General features: G+C 36.9%; 1 protein-coding gene across 1 annotated transcript in view; it reads left to right on the top strand.

Moving 5' to 3' along the window:
• The window catches only part of C10H4orf17 (chromosome 10 C4orf17 homolog), a 35,882-nt gene extending 15,537 nt beyond the window's left edge, over window positions 1–20,345 (top strand). The window contains exons 5-9 of the mRNA XM_055296923.2: window positions 3,153–3,296; window positions 15,744–15,825; window positions 17,232–17,439; window positions 18,480–18,523; window positions 19,969–20,345. Coding sequence (XP_055152898.2) covers window positions 3,153–3,296; window positions 15,744–15,825; window positions 17,232–17,439; window positions 18,480–18,523; window positions 19,969–20,168 — 678 coding nt within the window. The 3' untranslated portion in view covers window positions 20,169–20,345. The remainder of the gene's footprint in view (window positions 1–3,152; window positions 3,297–15,743; window positions 15,826–17,231; window positions 17,440–18,479; window positions 18,524–19,968) is intronic.
• Window positions 20,346–21,680: the final 1,335 nt, after the last annotated feature.

The following is a 21,680-nucleotide window of genomic DNA, read 5'->3' as shown; positions in this document are numbered from 1 at the left end:
AGTCAAGGTTTTTAACTACAAATTCAATTTCTTTTTTTTTTTTATAGATATAGGCTATTTGGGTTGTCTATTTCTTCTTTAGCCAGCATTGGTAGTTTGTATTTCGCAAAGAATATGTCCATTTCATCTAAGTTGTTGACTTACTGATATAAAGTTTTTCATGAAATATTCCTTTTACTATTTTATAATGTTTAATGTTTGTTCTCTCATTCCTGATTTTGGCAATTCGTGTCTTGTTTTTTTCCTGACGTGTCTAGCTAGAGGTTTGTGAGTTTTATTGATCATTTTAAAGAATCAGTATTCCAGTTCATTGAGTATCTCTATTGTTTTGCTTTTGTGTTTCCATTTCATTGACTTTGGCTCCTATCTTTATAGAAGGTAAAATCTTAGGTCATTGATTTGAGACTTTTTTTTCTAATATAAGCATTTATTATTAGATTTTTCCTATAAGCATTACTTTGGCTGCATCCCCCAATTTTACTGTGTTGACTTTTCATTTTCATTCTGTTCAAAATACTTCCTAATATCCTTTTCAATTTCTTCTTTCACCCATGGGTTACTCAAAATCATATTATTTACTTTCTAAATATTTGGGGGATTTTCCAGATATCTTTATGTTATTAATTCCAATTTAATCCCATTGTAGTCAGAGAACACACTTTGTATACTTTGTATGTTTTAAATTTATTGAGACTTGTACCCGTGAAACAAATATTCACTCTGCTGTTGTTTGGTAGAGCGCAATATAAATATCAATTAGGTCAAGTTAGGTGATACTGTTGTTCAAGTCTTCTACAGCAGCAGCTCCCAAACTTTTTTGGAAGACTGTTTTTCTACAGACCTATGGTGGGGTGGGGGGAATGGTTTCAGGATGAAATTGTTCCACCTCAGATCATCAGGTGTTCCATTCTCATAAGGAGCACACAACCTACATTCCTTGCATGTGCAGTTCACAATAGGGTTTGCACTCCTATGAGAATCTAATGCCGCTGCTGATCTGACAGGAGGCAGAACTCAGGCGGTAATACTCACTTGCCCTCCCATGGCTCACGTTCTGCTGTGCAGCAGGTTGTGGTCCAGGGATTTGGGGACCCTTGTTCTATAGCCTTACTGATTGGCTACTTTTTCTGCCAATTATTGAGGGAGAGGTGTTGAAATTGCTGATTATAATTGTGGATTTTTAAATTTCTCTTTCCATTTCTACCAGTTTTTAATCATGTATTTTGAAGCTCTCTTATTAGGCATAAAACTGTTTAGGTTTGCTATGTCTTCTTGATAAAATGACCTTTTTATCATTATGAAGTTACTCTCTTCATCCCTGACACTATTCTTTGCTTTAAAATCTATTTTGTTATAAAACTGTTCAGATTTTCTATTTCTCCTTGAATCAGTTTTTGGTAATATGTTCTTTTCTAAAAGTTGTTTATTCAATCTAAATTCAGATTTATTGGCAAAGTTATGCATAATATCCTTATATTCTTCTAAAAATATCTGCTGGTTGTGTAAGAAGTACCCTTTTACATATTAGTTGTGTTAATTTGTGTCTTTGTTTTTCTCAATTAAAAGAAGTTTATAATTTTCAACAGAAGTTTATTCAATAATTTTATTGATTTTATTAGTATATCAAAGAATTGATTTTCATTTTTTGATTCTCTATGTTGTATATTTTCTATTTTATTAATTTCTGCTGTTATTAGTTTTCTCTTTCTATTACATACTTTATCTTATTGCTCTTTTTGTAATTCATTTTATCTTTCTGATATATGTATTTTAAAGCTATAAATTCCCCTCTGAAGATTGCTTTAGCCACTCTCACAATTTTTGTACATACCATTTTCACTGAGTTCAGTGTATTTTCTAATTCTCATTATTATTTCTTCTTTGACTCATGACTCAATTGCTGGACTTTATTTGTGTGACATATCCAAGACTGGGTAATTTATAAGGAAAAGAGGTTTAGTTGACTCACAGTTCTGCATGGCTAGGGAGGAGTCAGGAAACTTACAATCATAGCAGAAGGCAAAACTGGCATGTCTTACATGGCAGCGGGCAAGAGAAGCGAGAGCCAAGTAAAGGGGGATGCCACTTATAAAAACCATCAGATCTCATGAGAACTCACTTTCATGGGAACAGTATGGGGGAACCTGACCCCGTGATTCAATTAACTCCACCAGGTCCTGCCCTTGACACGTGGGGATTATCACAATTCAAGGTGAGATTTGGGAGGGGCACAGAGCCAATCATATCAGTGGATGAGAAAAAAAAAATTGGATTTGTTATACGTCATCTCACGTAAAGTCAGTTTCTAAGAGCTATCAACAACATTAAGGACTTACTGTGTTACTATTTTTCCATAAAGAAATCTGTATAATAAACTTAAAGAATGCCTCAAATATACTGTAGATTTATTTTTACTAAACATAAAGTTAAATATTGTTTTATCAATTCCAATCATCAAAATCCCAGGTTGTTGACTCATTTAGGCACTAGGTTCTATGTGTTATTATAAATCAGTCACTTCTGAAGGGTAGAAAGCCTTTCCTGGAACAGGCACATGGATCTAAGGCTTCTGTAACTCTTCATGGACTTAAAGCTCCCAGAACCTTTTAATTTTTTAAAATTGCAAACTGTATATTTACCTCCCAGAACGAGAAAATAACCTTTCTATTTCCCTTCCAACTGATCAAGGGAAGAAATTTAGTTTGCGTTTCTGACTCTCCAGCTATTAGCTGTTACTTGGAGCAAGGAAGTAGCAATTTGCATCATGTAGTGGCTTCACAGACAAAGCATAAAACCTCTCAGCTGTCTTTTCCTGGCCATAAAAGGGAAATCTTCCCAACTTAACAGCAAATCTCATGTGTCATGAGTTGGCTGCTATCTGATATAAAAGGTTATACATTGCATATTACAAATTTGTTATCTTGTTATTTAGCCAAGAGTTTAAAATGATTTCATCAGAAGTTAATAAGATATCACTACTTGTTTTGTCTCCAAATATAAATATTTGATAGCTTAAGATAAAACTAACCTTTTTTTTACTTTCATTATCTCTCTTATTAACCACAATATTTCCCATTCATTTTACATTGAATTTTCATAGAAAATATAGGTGGGTGCAAATGTATATTGGTTATATTATACCTTTGATTTAGGAAGAAATTAAGGCCAAAAGGCCACCATCACCTCCAAAGGCATGCTCTACTCCTGGCTACTGTTCTTCAGGGATGACAAGTACCAAGAATGATGTGAAAGCAAACACCATTTGCATACCAAACTATCTGGATCAGGAAATAAAAGTAAGTATCAGGTTTATCAAATCCATAAGTTGGAAACAGCATGAATATCCAAAAATTTTATACCACTAGCATCCTTAAAACTCTTAAATGATTCCTTACTGAGAACTGAATTGATTTAAGACTGCTTAGCCTGAAATCCAAGGCATACTCCTATTTTCATTTCCAGTCTTACTTTCCCTTGGAATCTTGCCACTCTCAGATAAACACAACCTTTGATTCAGACATAATGAAAAGCTTGGTGTTTATCACACAAACCCAGCCCTATTCTTTCCATCTTTCGTTATCATCTTTCTAATACTTGAGAGACACTACTCTTAATGTCTTGCTGCAATCTACACATTTACTTCTCATATTTTAAAACATAGATTCCTCCAATCAACATTCATCTCTTCCTCTTTTCTTTGCAAAACTATGTCTTCAAACTTTCTCTGTCTGGGGTTATAAACTTAGTTATATTAATAGTAATACGTCATATGAGCTTTCTGAAAGGCCCTCCCCAGCCACAGTTATTTCTGAGAATGATATAAAATCAAGAATACATCAGTCAGCTGATATTTGTCATCTGCCATTTTTTTCCTTCTTTCAATCTCTTTGGTAATCTCCATATTGAACCACCGTTAAGTCCCACTACAATGAACTAAGGGTTAAAAGGTTGTAATGATGCCTCTAATTGGAATTTTAAGTAATCAGTGTCTGTAGCTGTAATTACAAATAACAGAGCATGTTGTAGAGATGGTTATTGAATAAGCCTAACAAAGAAGTGTTTTAAAAGTAGAGCACAGAGTATGATAGTGACCTTGGTGTAATAATTTATGCTGATAATTAAACTTGAGAAGGAGAATAAAAGGAAATGTATAGGAGGGAGAGTATTTACATATTTGACTTATGTTTATACATTATTTCCTGATGATTCTGGCTAAAGACTTTATATTATACAGAGTTTTCAGAATCACTGTTTCACCTGCTACACTCTGGCCACTTTGATCTTTCTATAATTTTCTCATTCTCACCTTAAGAGCTTTCCTCTAAGAATTATCTTTCTCTTTATTGGCTCCGTGATCACCTGCTCATTGAGGTCTCAGTTTAAGTATCGCTTACTCGGAAATACTTTCTCTAACCATCCAATCTGAAGTAGCTAACCAGTCACTCTATATCCCATTACCCTTTGTTATTTTTTTGCATAAATATGCTATATATGTATGTTCAGACATTTATTTAGTTCAATATTTTATCTCTCTCCTTGCCCCACTCCCACTAAAATTTAAATCGTGTAAGATCTCACACTTATCTGCCTTTGCTACTGCTTAATCTTCAGTGCCTAGGTGAGTGCTAGACACCTAGTAATTGTTAGATAAGTATTTGTTGGATATTGAATAAATAAATTAAAAGGAAAAGTGAACTCAAGATCAAAAGGATAACTGTAGAAAATCAGCTAAATACATAGTTCTCAACTCAAATAATCCATAAGCTGAATGCAGTTTTAGTAAGACTGTCATCCTTCCTTGAGCATATCAATAGAACAGCATGATCCTATAGAGCTGGCTTTCTGGGCATCTATGAAAGAGCCCTCCTCTCAAAAGCATCTTCCATCTTACAAAAATCAACTTAGCTGGACATTGGCTGATATAAAACTCACTAAAATATAAACTCTTTGAAGGCAGGGATCTTGTCTGCCTTGTTCACAACTGATTTCTTAGCACTCACCACTTCGCTTGAAAAATATTAACTGGCACACAGACAATGGTATCTTGCCAAACAGTTGTTGACTATTTGCTAAATAAATGAACAGAGAGGGAATAAATTGATAAAGTAGGTTTTATCAAGATTTTTTTGGCTTGTATAAAAGAGCCCCAGAAATATTGCTCATCTTGGAGGCATTCTATTCTTCCATGTTTCCTACAAAAGAAAAGTGGAATATTTTCTAATTTCCTACTATCCATTGAGTAACTCTAAATGGGCTGTGAAATCAGGAAATGTTTTTGCAGGGGTATGTGTGAAAGGTTATGCAGTTTCATGATTATTACTTTAAAAGGAAAGAGAAACATAATTCCATGTCTATTAGCACCTTGTTTTAAGCCTTCCTTCCAAAGATCTTTATAGACATAACACCAAAATATCTGCCCAACTCTTATAAACTGTTGGTGGGACTATAAATTAGTTCAGCCCCTGTGGAAAGCAGTTTGGAGAGTTCTCAAAGAACTATAAATAGAGTTGCCATTCAAACCAGCAGTTCCATTACTGGGTATATACCCAAAGGAAAATAAATTGTTCTAAAAGATAAAAAGACCTGCACTGGCATGTTTATCACAGCAATATTCACAATAGCAAAGACATGGAATCAACCTCAGTGCCCATCAGTGATGAACTGGGTAAAGAAAAGGTGGTACATATACACCGTGGAATACTACGCAGCCATAAAATATGGAATAATTCATTTTGCAGCAACATGGATGCAGCTAGAGGTCATTATTCTAAGTCAATAAATACAGAAACAGAAAACCAAATACCTCATATTCTCACCAGTAAAGGGGAGCTAAACACTGGGTACATGTAGACATAAAGATGGGAACAATAGACACGGGAAACTCCAAAAGGTAGGAGGAAGGAAGGAAGCAAAGAATGAAAAACTATCAGGAACTCTGTTCACTATTTGCACGATGGATTCAACTGAAGCCCAAAGCTCAGCATTATTCAATATATCCATGTAACAAACATGCACATGTACCTGCTGAGTCTCAAATTAAAAAAGAAAAGTCGACCAAACGCATCTTATTTATTCTGTAAATATTTAATGTCAAACTACAAAATACTAGAGTATGAGGATACAATCAATTTCTTCATTCATAGAGCTTATGAAGTAATAGTGCAGCTGTTATAAGAACATGTACCAGGAGACTTTGTAGCTCGGAGAGCCTTCAAGGAGAAAGGGAACTAAAGAATGTTTAGGATATAATTAGAAGATAAAGAGAAGTATGGAAGAGATCGTTCCCAGTCAAATGACCTTCGTATCTTAAGACTAAGGAGTGAGAGCATTGCTTATTTAAAACAACGAACAACAATTAATATGGTTGATGCAGACAGTGGATGGAGAAAGTGGCAAGAGATGGGGCTGGAGACTTAGGAAGAGACTGGATAATGTAGTACTTTATAAGCCCTATCAAGGTGTCCAGATTTCATCCCAAGGGGTGTGGGAAGCCGATAAAGAATTTTAAGCACTAAATGATACTGAATTACTTTGTAAGTATAAGAATTACATAGTTACAACTGTACTTTAGAAAAATCACTCTGGATACAATATGCAGATTAATTTGAGGAGAAAAGGGGTGACAAAGTTGCAAGCAAGGGACTCTGGTTCCAAAATGATAGATTAGGCTCAACGCTTAATCTCCTGATGTAAAAAACTATATAATTCAGCAAAATATATACAGAAACGACTTTCAGGTACTTGGCAACAGACACTACAGATTGGACCATTGAGAGAAGAGAAACAATTGGGGTTATTTTCATATTCAACCCAGACTTCTGCCTGGGGCACGTGCCTAATCATGGCACAGAGAAGTGGAGCCTGAACAGAGAGCAGCAGCTTCACTAAGTACAGAAAATAGAGTTTAGTATTTGGGGATGCTGAGGTGGCTGGAATTTGCAAAGTAAGATCTGAAGAAGACAAATCTGTGCAGAGAATGAGCTCCAGAAATTTAGGGGTACCATTAAGTGTTCAGTCCAATATGAAGCCTCACATGTACAGGGTGATTCTGAGACCTGTCAAGGAGAGCTAATGGGAGGTATCACAGAGCTTAGAGTTGCTAGAGTTCTAAGAAACCTTTAAAAGACCTCGCCAGAGTGAAGATACCTTGCGGAACATACCAGGACTTCAATTCAGACCCCAGAAAAGTTACACCTTAAAAATAGCCCTGCAATAGAGGCTACTCTAGGCTAGATTCTCAAATCCTAAAATAAAATTTCAAGATATCAAGTTCACTTGCCAATATATTAATTATGTTCAAGAACAAAACACTATTTTTTCCCTCAACTTTTATTTTAAGTTCTGGGGTACATGTGCAGGATGTGCAGGTTTGTTACACAGGTAAACGTATGCCCTGGTGGTTTGCTACACAGATATCCCATCACCTAAGTATTATGCCAAGCATCCATTAGCTATTCTTCCTGATGCTCTCCCTCTCCCCCAACACCCCCGACAGGCCCCAGTGTGTGTTGTTCCCCACCATATGTCCATGTGTGCTCATTGTTCAGCTCCCACTTATAAGTGAGAACATGTGGTGTTTGGTTTTCTGTTCCTTCATTAGTTGCTAGGATAATAGCTTCCACCTCCATCTATGTCCTTGCAAGACATGATCTCATTCCTTTTTATGGCTGCATAGTATTCCATGGTGTATATGTATCACATTTTCTTTATCCAGTCTATCGTTGATGGGCATTTAGGTTGATTCCATGTCTTTGCTATTGTGAATAGTGCTGCAGTGAACATATACATGCATATATCTTTATAACAAAATAATTTGTATTCCTTTGGGTATATACCCAGTAATGAGATTGCTGGGTCAAATGGTATTTCTGCCTCTAGATCATTGAGAAATCACCATACTGTCTTCCACAATGGTTGAACTAATTTATACTCCCACCAACAGTGTAAAATTGTTCCTTTTTATCCACAACCTTGCCAGCATCTATTGTTTTTTGACTTTTTAATAATCACAATTCTGACTGGTGTGAGATGCTATCTCACTGTGCTTTTGATTTGCATTTCTCTAATGCATTTAGCCCATTTACATTTAAGGTTAGTATTGCTATGTGTGAATTTGATCCTGTAGCCACGATGCTAGCTGGTTATTTTGCAGACTTGTTTATGTGGTTGCTTCATAGTGTCACTGGTCTGTGTACTAAACTGTGTTTTTGTAGTGGCTGGTAAAACTTTTCCTTTCCATATTTAGTGCTTCCTTCAGGAGCAGGGCAGGCCTGGTGGTGACAATTCCCTCGGCATTTGCTTGTCTAAAAAGGATCTTATTTATCCTTCGCTTATGGAACTCAGTTTGGCCAGATGTGATATTCTTGGTTGGAAACTCTTTTCTTTAAGAATGTTGACTCTTGGCTCCCAATTTCTTCTGGCTTGTAGGGTTTCCACTGAGAGATCTGGTGTTAGTCTGATGGACTTCCCTTTGTAGGTGACCTGGCCTTTCTCTCTGGCTGCCCTTAATGTTTTTTCTTTCATTTTGACCTTGGAGAATCTGATGATGATGTATCTTAGGGTGGATCTTCTCACAGAGTGTCTTACCAAGGTTCTCCAGATTTCCTGAATTTGAATGTTGGCCTGTCTTGCTAGTTTGGGGAAGTTCTCCTAGATGATATCCTGAAGTATGTTTTCCAACTTGATTCCATTCTCCTCATCTCTTTTAGGTATTCCAATCAGTCATAAGTTCAGTCTTTTTACATAATCCCACATTTCTCGGAGGTTTTGCTTATTCCTTTTCATTCCTTTTTCTCTATTTTTATCTGCCTGTCTTATTTCAGAAAGATATGCTTCAAGCTCTGAGATTCTTTCCTCCACTTGGTCTTTTCTGCTATTAATACTTATAATTACATTGTGAAGTTCTTGTGTTTTTCAGCTCCATCAGGTCAGTTATGTTCCTCTCTAAACTGGCTATTCTTGTTATCAGCTTATGTATTGTTTTATCAGGATTCTTAGCTTCTTTACATTAGGTTACAACGTGCTCCTTTAGCTTAGCAAAGTTTGTTATTACCCACCTTCTGAAGCCTACTTCTCTCATTCAGCCATCTCAGCCTCAGCCCAGTTCTGTACCCTTGCTTGAGATGTGTTGCAGTCATTTAGAGGAGAAGAAGCACCCTGGCTTTTTGAGTTTTCAGCATTTTTGCGTTGATTCTTTTTCATCTTTGTGGGCTTATCTACCTTCAATCTTTGAGGTTGCTGACCTTTAAATGGGATTTCTGTGGCATCTTTGTTGTTGTTGTTTTCTGTTTGTTTGTTTTTCTTCTAACAGTCAGGCCACTCTTCTGTAGGGCTGCTGCAGTTTGCTGGGGGTCTGCTCCAGACCCTGGTTGCCTTGAGTTTTCTCATACCTAGAGGTATCACCAGTGAAGGCTGCAAGACAGCAAAGGTGTCTGCCTGCTCCTTCCTCTGGGATCTCCATCCTAGGGGGGTACTGACCTGTTGCTGGCTCGAATGCTCCTATAGGAGGTGTGTAGAGGCTTCTATTGGGAGGTATTATCAGGTCAGGAGGAATGGGATCAGGGACCTACTTAAAGAAGCAGTCTGGCTGCTTTTGGGAAGAGCAGGTATGATACATTGGGGGGAACTCTTCCTAGTCCAGACCACCTGGACTCTCCAGAGCTGGCAGGCTGGAATGGCTGAGTCAACTGAAATGCAGAGACAACAGCTACCCCTCCCCCAAGGGGCTCTGTCCCAGGGGAAGATCAGAGCTTTGTGTGTATGACCCTGGCTGGAGTTGCTGAAATTCCCATGGGGAGGCCCCACCCAGTGAGGAGGAATGGATCAGGATCCCACTTAAAGAAGCAGTCTGGGCATGATCTGGCACAGCAGCTGTGCTGTGTTGTGGGGGACTTCTCCTTGTCCAGATGGCCTGCACTCCTGGAGCCAGCAGGCTAAAACAGCTGAGTTGACCAAAACACAGATATGCTGGCTGCCCCTTCCCCTGGGAACTTGGTCCCATCACAGGCAGTCTCCAGCCTGTTTCCACTGGCTGGCTGGAATTCCAAGCCATTGGGTCTTAACTTGTAAGATGCCCTGTAAGTGGGGCAAACAGAATGACGCTGCTTAGCTCCATAGATTCAGTCCTCTTCCTAGGGATATGTACAGATGGATTTCCTGCCTTGCCAGGATTCCTGAGCTAGAGTATGTAAAACTCTCAGGTTTCTGTGTGTGCCTGAGTGACTATTCTGCTGAGACTTCACACAGCTCTGTGTTTCAGGCCCAGAGCCCTGTGGCGTGGGCTCATGAGGGCACCTCCTGATCCACAGGTTGCAAAATATAGACTCTCCACAATGTAGCATATATAAAGTCCCTAAAATAATAGTTATTAGACATGCAAAGAATAGCAAACTACAACCCATAAGCAGAAGAAAAAAAAAGAATTGATAATAACAGACACAGAAATGGCACAGATGTGGAAATTAGTAGAAAAGGCTGTAAAAGAGATTGTTTTTAAAGATTTTCAAGGATTTCTGAGAAAAAAATAAAGACATACTGAGTGAATAGATAAGGCATCTCTCTAGAGAAATGGAAATTAAAAAGAGACCAAAAGGAATTTTAGAATTGAGAAATACAGCTATGCACTGCATAACAATGTTTCTACCAATAACAGATCATAAGTATGACAGTGGTACCATAAGTATATAATATGGTATCTTTACTGTACGTTTTCTATGTTTACATATGGTTATATACACAAATACTTACTAATGTGTTACAGTTGCCTACAGTATTTAGTACAGTAACATGCTGTACAGGTTTGTAGCCCAGGAACAATAGGCTATACCACATAGCCTAGGTGTGTAGTAGGCTGTATCATCTAGGTTTGTGTAAGCACACTTTATGATGTTCACACAGTGATGGGATCATTAATGATGCATTTCTCAAAACGTGTTCTTGTCATTAAGTAATGCATGACTGTACAATATTTGAAATCAAAATTTCGCTGGATGTCATTAGCAGCACACTTGGCACTGCAGAAAAAAACATATAAGTGGAGTTAAAGAGAGGTCAATAAAAATATCCAAATTAAAGTAAAAAGACTTAAAAAATGTAAGCAAAACCTTATTGACCTGTGAGAATATATTGGGTGGTCTAATATATGTGCAATTGGAGTCTCAGAGGAAGAGGAAAGAGAGATTAGAGCATAAGAGTTATTTGAAGAGCTAATAGCTAATATTTTTCCAAATTTGATGAAACCTTACAAAACCCAAGAAGGATAAACACAGAAGAAGTTACATCTGGGCACATCATAATAAAGTTGCAGAAAACCAAAGAGAATATCTTGAAATCAGCAAGAGAAAAAAGACATATTACATAGGCAGTCATGCATCAGACAGGAATACATTCTGAGAAATGTGTCAGACAGTTTCATTGTTGTATAAACATCACAGAGTGTACTTACATGAACCTACATGTTACAGCTACTACACACCTAGGCCATATGGTATAGCCTATTGCTCCTAGGCTATAAACCTATATAGCATTTTACTATACTGAAATACTGTAGAAATTGTAGCACGATGGTAAGTATTTGTGTATCTAAACAGGAAAATATACAGTAAAAATACAATATGATAATCTTATTGGACCACCATCATATATGTGGTCCACTGTTGACTGAAACATTGTTATATGGTGCATGACTGTAATGATAAAAATGACAGCTGACTTCTCACTAGAAATATGCAAGCCATAAGACAATGAAATGACACTTTAAAGCTCTTAAAATTTAAAAAAAAAGCCGACATTTTATAGTTCTGTCATTCTGAAGTAAAGGAAGAGGTGAGAGGGAGGTAAGTGTGGTTATAAAGAAAACAGAGTGGTAAAATGTAAAACAATAACACAAAGTTCGGGTGAGAGATAAATGGAAGTATAACTCATAAGGTTCTTACATTATATATTAAGTGGCATAATATTAATTCAAGGAACACTATATTAGGTTAAGGATGCATATTTTAATCCCTTGAACAACAAAAAAATTATAGCTAAAAGGCCAATGGAGAGGATAAAGTGGAATACTAAAATATGCTTGATTAATCCCAAAGGAGGCAGAGATAAGAATAAGGGGAACAGTAGCAGAAGGAAAAAATAAAAAACAAATAGCAATACGTTACACTTAAAACTATGCAAAAGGACAAATAGACTAAAAACTCCAAGAAAAAGACAAGGATTGATAGGTTAGATAATAATTTTTAACAAGGGCCATTGTTTCAGCTTCTTTAAATGTTTGGAGTTGATAGTGAACATATTTAGAATTATTTATTTTAATACAGATGTGCAGAGTAAATGGTAACTCCTTCATTTCAAATGTTAAGTAATCAGTGAACAAGTAATTTAACATCTCTTTTAAGGGAAAAATATGAATACACAATGTCAGATAGTTCACGCCTAGGTTTTCAATTTTAAAAAAAAGTTTGGACAAACATAGGGATAGAAGTCTCCTATTCCAGAACCTGGCAAAACCAGTTTTCTTTGACCAGAGAAGACAGCTTCTTAGAAATCCAGTTCATTGCCATTCAAATCTCTAATCCCAGGACTGGTTTGGGTAGTTTCTTCTGGTAATGTGCATTAATACCACCAATTTTTTCCCCTGTGACCACTCTTTACAGAGATTCGAAGTCATTAAATCCTGCCAGACCTGACCTTTTATGACTGCAGAGGGCAAATATATTGTTAAAGAGATGCTGAACCATGTTCTTTGCACACTCCCTTTCCAGCCACAAACACAAAAACTGAGGATGGATCCTTGACTTTGATTTCTAATTGAATAGGTCCAATGACTAGGGAGCTTCCCTCTAGTGGGAGTAATTGAAAAAGTTCCATTTCAAGTTTCAGGAATTTCCCCATGTGTTAAAATTTGCACTCATCCTTACAGCACATAGACTTGTGAGTACTGAATAATGCCAGTAAAGATGGGAAGATATGAATCATATACATTATGCCATTTCATGAAATATGTTCAGGACAGGCACTCAGAACTCAAGGTCAGGAACCATTTTGGAAAATATGATTATTAGAATGAGAACTGAAAAGTCCTGCAAAGACAGGGTGTCAGGACAACTTTTATGATAGGTACCAAGGCTAGAATCCCCAGAATCTTTGCTGGACAATGGTGGATATCTCTGATGCTGAGCAACTATCCTCTGGAGTTGGAAGAGAAGTTTTCAATTCCAGAAGCCTTCCTGGTAGTCTGCTCTGAGTTTTTGCCAATCAAGATGATACAGAGAACCCTGCATATAATTTTTCAGTTACTCCTATGGCAAAAGAAACATGGGGTTGCCTTGAGGAATTAAGGTTTCTCTGCCCCTAGAAATCATGAGATCATTGACGAAAAGTTTTTTGAGGGATTCCAAAGAGTGAGTTCAATAAACTTCCACAGGTGGAATCACAGAGAGAATCTACTCAGTGGATACTTTTCCATTTCTCCAGATCTGATCAAGACTCGATTTGTGACCCTTTGGAAAAGCTATAATATCTCTGACACTCAGGAAGCCTGGTTTACAGGTGTAGTCATCCCTGCCCCAAGCTGCAGAAACAAGTGTTTTTCTCAAGGGATTGGAAGCTACTGTGTTCATGGTGCATCTGCGTAGGTTTCTGTGACAGAGAATGCAGGAGATTTCCCAGGAAGGCATATTCTATATCCTCTCACTAAAAGGATAATCATATTCTCTAGCATATTGTTGATCAATTAGTGATCTATGACAGAAGAAGTTAGGAGTGATGTGCAATCACTATATTGATGAAAAATCTATAGAGGCAGAGTGGCTTAGAAAATACCGTGAGGCTTTTTTTCTATTTTCACCACAGTTGTTGATTTGTTGTGAAATTAGACGCAAATCTAACTTTTTCTCTTTAGGATATGTCATTATCAAAGACAGAAATCTTAACATAATAACAAAGTTCAATACAGGGCAGTTGATTTTGCAGCCCTTTAATTTTGCTTCTCTATCTTCAGCATCTAGATCAATGACTAACACAAATATTTGTTAAATTAATAATAATTTAAGACTTCAGGCAGAAATACTAAGAGAAGGAATGTTGCAGTAGCTCAAACCAGATTTGATCTTGCTTTAGGCAAGGGGGATGAAGACAAAAGGAGTGATTTAAGAAATATTTACAAGGTAGACTTTACTGAATTTGTTTGACATTATGTTTTAGAAAAGGGCAAGGGGGTTGTCCAGGATGAATCTCAGCATCTAGTTTGGACAATTTAATGTATGTTGGTGCTGTTCATTGAGATAGGGGAACCAGGAGGAAAAGTAAGTTTGGAGCAGGTTTTAGGAAGAGAAATGTGGATTTTGTTTTATATATTTTATGCCCAAAATATCTATAGTATAGCTAAGTGAATATATCTGGTAGGCAGATGGACATATAGCACTGAAGTTCAGGAGACAGATATGAGTATCAGATATGTCTAAATTCTAACAGCAGACACAATTAAGAATCAGTCTGGAAACTTCATTACCTGTGCTTACTTAACACATTGTACTTTTATTTTAATGCTTATTATAGTCCATTTTTATGAGAATTATTCCATATTTCTATCTCTACTGTCACCTACATTTAAGCCTGTAGCTCCAGAGTTTTTAAAAAAAATCTCAAGGAAGCATTCTGAATAAATACAGGGAATTATATTCCCATCCCATTGGGCCAATCGCTGTGTTCAAGAAACTGAGGTACAATGATGACTCCAGCCCAGATCACATCCCTCTCTCTCAGACTATGTAGAGGAGCAGGGCAGATGGGGCCAGTTCTGTGACTGATGGATTCTCATTAGACCCCTGTGGTACAGTGGGAAGGATAAAGTCACCAAAAGTATATTCCTACTAGAAGATGTTGGTACTGAACAGACAAAACAAGACTAATGTTGGGATTCACTCAGGATGGTGGCAGAAATATTAAAGGGAAATATTAGGGAAAGTTATAGGGAATAGCCACGAACCTTTTGGAAGGCCAAAAGGTTACACAGCTTGTAATAACTGAACAGGCTGGAGGCAGCCCTTTCTTACCTTAGAACATTAGATCATAGGGTAAATACTAGGGACAATAGAGGCTTCCCCAGTTGTCTGCTTACCCTACCTCCATTAACTAGCCTTTGACCCAGATGGCCTTCTTGGGGGGAGGTCCACTAGGGATATTGCCCCCTAATGGTATTTACCTTAGACCTCAGTACCTGAGCTTTAATCATTCCTAGAACTACCCTCTTAACCATGTTAATTATCCACAAGTGTGTTTACTCAAAGCTTCTGTTGTTAATTGTATATCAAATAAATACCTGGAGTGCGAGCTGCTCAGGGCCGGCCACAGTGACAAACCTCTCTTGGTGGGCAGGCGGTTGGACACTCAGCTGGACTGGCAAAACAGAATATCTGCGTGTCAGTGTACGTTTTATTCATCCGTCGTTTAGGTCAGGGTCTGCAGGCAGACCCCTGCAGCTAATGCCCTCTTGTGAGGAGCAATACCTCAGACAAACACACTCCATAGCCTACCCTGAACTGTTAATTGTACTGGAAATGTTTTCACTAAGATTCTACTGTGTGCTATTTGAAATCGAGCTCCTGAGTTAAAAATCCGAATTGACTTAATTGCACATCATATACAAAGTGATGTTTGGGAAGATGGGATTTTGGAGAAGGTAAAGGAAAACTGATAAGCCTTGTACTATTTATTTGCTCATATGTAACTCTAATGTTCTCTGTCAGATCCTGGCAAAGCTCTGTGGCATTTTGCATACTGATTCTCTGGCGGAAGTTTTACAGTGGCTGCTTCATGCAACTTCAAAAGGTGCGATTAAGATATCAATTTTAAAACACTGAGCTCAATTTATTGTCAGAAACTGGGAGTATGCCAATATCTGAAGTTTTGTACCCTGGATTTGCAGAGATAATGTTGCAATATTATTTCTGCAATGTTTCAGTATCAGGATAATCGCTGTTCTGCATATCCAGCTGCATGCATGTTATTTGGGTCATTCAATGAACCCAAAATTCAGTATGCCTTAAATTGAACTCATTTGGGTGACATGAAACACTTGTGTCCAAGGGAGGTATTATTCTCAGCTAGAGTTGGTTTATGCTCCTCCGGAGTCCACACACCCAGAGGCCTCCCTGAGCATAATCCTCTGTCCTGTTGTTAACTCTGAACACAGAGCTTATTTCTTTCCTTTGGTAAGGAGAACAGTAGAACAGCTATCCAACCTGTAACAGCTCTGCCAGTTGCCCAGCAAAACCATCAACTCAGTCATCTCCTAACCTCTTTTGGGCCCCTCCTGCCCTGTTCCATGAAAACACATGCCATTCCCAATCAGAACAATGATAAATGGCAGAGAGCAGCTATCCTCAAATGTAGTTGATCACCAGACTGACTGAGGCAAAATCTCTGCAGTGGGACTTGAGTATTTGTGTTTCTGACAAGTTCCCAGGGGATGCTGATAATGCTGGTCTCAGCACTACTCTTTGAGAATCACTGCACTGATCAATGCTAGGAAGTACCAATGTGTGAGGAACAGTCTAATGTTTTAAAGTAGGAAGCATTCTGGAAATATTACCTTGCCCCAGGAATTCAATACTACTTTTTAGGCAATTGACAAGTGTTTAAAGGCAATGGGTCTTGAGTTACCTTCCAATTATTTTTCCTTTCTAAGAATGTAACATTTAATAAACTATACAAGTAATAAATCCTTATTGTTGGGAGAAAGAACAGATGAACCAGAAAGAAAAAAAGAGATAAGACAGAATAAAAATAATCAATAAAATTACCACAGACATCATTTCAGTGAATACTTTGGTGTATATCTTCCTAGATATGCTAGTAACTGTTTATTACCTATTAGTCTGTATTTTAATGGAATCATATTACCCTTCTTATTTTTGTATAGGTATCCTTATATCTTTGGCAGCAGCCTGTAAGACTGGCTACTGTACTCAATATTTTAAAACTATTCCACTGCTATTCAGGGGCAAGTGCCTCAGTGAGTTAACTACTCTGGGCACTCTACAGTATCACAGGTCAACAGAAACTATGTTAAAATGAACCAACTTTTCTGCAGAAATCTTTACTCCCACATAGGTAACTATCCAGAAAATAGATGACCAATCTTTCATACTCAGGAGCTGGATATTCTTGTGTTTCTAGCCAACATGATAATTGCAACCTTCACTCCTCCCACCCTTTTTTGTCTTTTAAACCAGAAAAAGAGTGGGTCTCAGCTTTGATTCATTCTGAGCTTGCCGAGATAAACCTGTTGACTCATTGCAGAAGAAACACCTCAATGGAACCAGCAGCAGAGACTGAGAAAGCACCCACAGTTAAATCACCACCCACAGTTAAATCGCCCCCAAATTTACTTGCAAAATCAAAAGTGCTGACCAGAGATACAGAAGGGCATCAACCAACCAGGTAATTAGATATAATGGGCCCCAGAGGGAGGGCCTATGGCACATGAAGACTTTGAATTCTCTTGTTATTTATCTTTCAAAATGTTAAACAGGAGGTTCTAAAGCTCCGCTTTATTCGGTAAGTGACTGCAATATATATTTGCTTTCATTTTTATATATGTAATATAAGAATTGTTCTCAATTCTATTGTTTAGAACATTTTGGCAGAAACTATGTCTTTCTTATCTGGTAACCTTTCTTTTTAAGAAAAATTATTTTTCCACTAAGGGAAAAGCCAGAGTGGCTACCTAGAAATCTAAGATAATAAAGGTTTTTATAGTTTAACTAAAAATAGATGCAATTAAGGAAAACAAAATTGTATTGTTACAGTTATCGTATATTTTGTTAAATGTGTATCACACAGGTTTCACTTTTTTGTGTAGAACAACGCAAGATTAAAATAAATTGCTTCACTTAATTTTCTCTGATTTACTCCTGGGGTCCCCTAGAGAGAAAAATAACTACTAAAATAATTGAAATTATTGCAGGAGAAATTTTTCTTAAATGCTGTTATTTCAATAACAGAAGAAGAATATATATTTATGTAGAATCATGGTGAAAGAATGTGTGGTAGGATGTTATTTAAGCTCGGAGAGAAAATCTTGTTGCTTTAAGATTAAAAGTTGACTAAAGCTTAAAGTTAGAGGAGAAATACATTTTTGAAAATATAAATATGTCACTTTAAAAAGCATTAAGACAAAAAAATTGTATTACTAATTTTCCCTATCTTAAAGTTTCCATAAAATCAGAAACTAGAAGATAGTAAGAGTTAATCTCTACCTTAATGACTAACATATGATACAATAGTTAAATATTTACTCAAAGTAAGAAGAATTTTTCATTGGAAAGTAAATTTAATACCGTATGCATTAAAAAAAACAAAGAATTGGGGTAACATATTTAAGATACATATACACTGAACTTATTGATGACAGTGTAGTCTATAGAAAATACTTTTTTGTATCTGTGAAATTCACTTTTTTCTTTCTCCAACTGATCTAGAGTGTCAAGTCAAGGATCTGAAGAAAACAAGGAAGTACCAAAAGGTTAAGTACAGTTTTTGGTAACTATTGAGTTGGTATAACGAAACCAGTAAGTGCTAATGACTCAGGGAACAGATGTTAAGGATCAGTGCTTTTAAAAAAACAGAAAAATACAATAGTAATTTCCAGATCAACTCTTGAGAGAGCATCTGCTTACTTTCTCATAAAGATAAATTTACCTTTGTTTTGAAAGGCAAAGTGCCTGATCATGGACAGACACTCTTTGAGAAGCAAGACAGCAGGACAACAGGAACTATAGGTTTGGTTATAGCAATTCAGTGAAAAGGGAAACCCTGCATTGACCTAACAAAAGGACAGTGATCGCAGAGTTTTGGTTCTTCACAGCTTAATGGAGTTAAATAATTTCACTGGAGACAAAGTCAACCAGAGAGAAGAGTAAAATGGCAATCAGCCACAAGCAGGTGACCTACAAGACAGCTGAAATACAACTGAAAAGAGCAGTTTTGTGTTCCACCAGAAGCCCAGCTCCAGTCTGTAGGGGAACCAGGGAGAATCAAGAATTGTGGAAAGTCCTACCTTGGTCCAAAATAGCCCAAAGTATCCTTGTAGGTTTGGCAGTCTCTAGCTTTAAAACAAGCACAGCATTCATGAGTACAGAGCAACAACTATGAAGTGTATCTACAAGCTTTATACAAAAATGTGTCTTGTCATTTCTACAAGTTCCCTTTATACCAGGAATGATATATAATCAGAGCTGACTGGGGTCACCCTAGACCCCAGCAAGTTCCAGTGTGATCAACCAAACCCAAAAGAGACACTATCTGCTAACAGCCAATAATAAGTATAGTTTAAAAATTACAAAGTACTCCCTTACTTAGACTCCAAGGACAGCCTATTGTATCTGGCCTCTCCTACCAAACTCCTCATCCTGGGACTATAACATCATGACAGTGATGGTTTCTATTATTCAACTTTATGTCTTACCTGTAAGGCTCACACATATTTTATCATTTAGATATTTGGAATTGTTTGTATAAGAATTCCCAAGTCATGCCCCATTTTCTCCATTGTTGGTATTTAGCATCTCCTTACATCCCTACTCCTGCTTGGGTGCAATTATGTAGGTCTTACAAGCACAATTAACTTGTTTTAGACTGCTTGTCTCTTCTCTTGTTGCATCTATCAGGACCATAGATCTTCCTTCTTTCTCTCACTGTCACTCTTACCCATAACCAACCCTATGCAATCACAATCATGTTTACTTTTGAGAGTGAAGGAACATATCCTGCATGTTACAGAACAAATAACTCATTAAAGATGAGCATGTGGTGAAAAAAAAAAGGAATATATTCTTTTGTGAATTTTGGGTGTATCTGATTCACCTAAACTTCATATAGTTTTTTATAGATAATTTACTACTAAAACATGGAGAAGGTGTATTCAGTGTCTCAATTATGGTCTTATTTAGATTTTTTTCTCTATTTCAGAGGCTGAGCACAAGCCTCCACTACTTATAAGAAGAAATAATATGAAAATACCTGTTGCAGAATATTTCAGCAAACCAAAGTCTCCTCCCAGGCCTAACACTCAGGAGAGTGGATCAGCAAAACCAGTGTCAGCAAGGAGTATACAAGAATACAACCTCTGTCCCCAAAGAGCATGTTATCCTTCAACACACCGGAGGTAGAAAAGTTCTAGACTGGGTGAATTCTTTCATGAATATGAGCTTCACATTTACATCACCGAATTATTTTTCAAATGAATATTTTTGGTATTGAGGAATCAAGTGGTCCTCTTTATGGTGGCACATGTAAATCTAAAAATACCTGTATGTAATGCTACAAATAAATATTACTGGAAATGATATTTCCATTTGTAGTTAATACGATGTCTAAAAGAAATATGTTTATTTATATACTATGTTTCCAGTCTTGCACTATCAGTACATGAGCATAGAGCCCTGATACTAGAAAAATCATCCATAATCAGAATTAGGCAGTTACAGTTTGACACCTACCCCAAACTCTGTTAGAGGGGGAAAAAAACACAAAGAACAAAAAACAAAACACCACCATCACAGCAAAAACAAACAAACCAACCAACCCAACAACAGAATTTTAACAGGTGAGATGATTTTTATCATCTAGTGTCTCACTGTTGTTGAACTATTATGAAAAAATGCTCCCCTCCCCTCCAAAAAGAAAACATATACATATTGTTTCTAACTCTTGAGCCAGAAAGAAACTAGTTTTCAGTCAGCACTAATGGTGGATATTAATGTTAGCATTGTTTTTGTTGCTTTTATAAATGTTTCACTGAATGATCTGTAATTTCCTTGTTTTGTTTAGTGAGTGTTCATTTGGTAATTTAGAAAGTTTACATTTTAAAAATCTTATCTAAGCCTGGGTTCCTCAGAAAGTACAGCCTGAAACAAAAGCCTATATATTATTACCATTTTAGGGCAGGCGTGTCAAAAAGACGGAGAAACAAGGGAAATAAGGCAAGAAATGAGAAAGCCAATACAAGCATTGTAATTAGCTACTGCTTGACAATTGTTTGCTGAAGCCCTGAGAGAGAAAATGGAATAACATTTCCATTTTACATATAAAGACACTGAGACCTGACAAAGGTTGAATAACTCATCCAAAGTCTCATCACCAACAGTGGCAGTGGCAAGGCTTATGCTTAGTCCAATTCCCTATTGTTTCCATTGATTCTGTCAATATGCCACCTTTTGATTCTGTCACTGCTTCTCTTCTTCACATTTATTAGATGACTACTGTATTTGTCTGGTAATGAGACAGGGAAACAGAGATAAATACCTGCATGCTAACTGAAATCAAAGCTTAATGACTACTAAATGCCTTTACTGCCCTTAATTCAAATCTCTGCCATTCTCTTTTTTTTCTTTATCTCATTTTACACCTGTTGTCTGTATACTTTCTCAGGGCTCTATGGACAATTCTTGCCTTTTATCTACATCATTTCTGTGACCTTTTCTGTCTATAAAGTGTAATAGTATGTCCCTTTGCTTTATAATTGCCAGTCACTGGTGGATTTCATCATTGTTCATTTACCTCCCAAAAGATGTTTATTCAGTAGAATTACTTTCTTTTCTCGTTTTTTTTTCCATTCTGAGCATTTTCAAATGCTATAATGTCAACAGCACCAAAATCTGGAGAATCAGAATGAAGACTGG

Source organism: Symphalangus syndactylus, chromosome 10, assembly GCF_028878055.3.
Source record: "Symphalangus syndactylus isolate Jambi chromosome 10, NHGRI_mSymSyn1-v2.1_pri, whole genome shotgun sequence".
Lineage (NCBI taxonomy): Eukaryota > Metazoa > Chordata > Mammalia > Primates > Hylobatidae > Symphalangus > Symphalangus syndactylus.
This window is presented reverse-complemented; position numbering and strand designations above follow the sequence as displayed.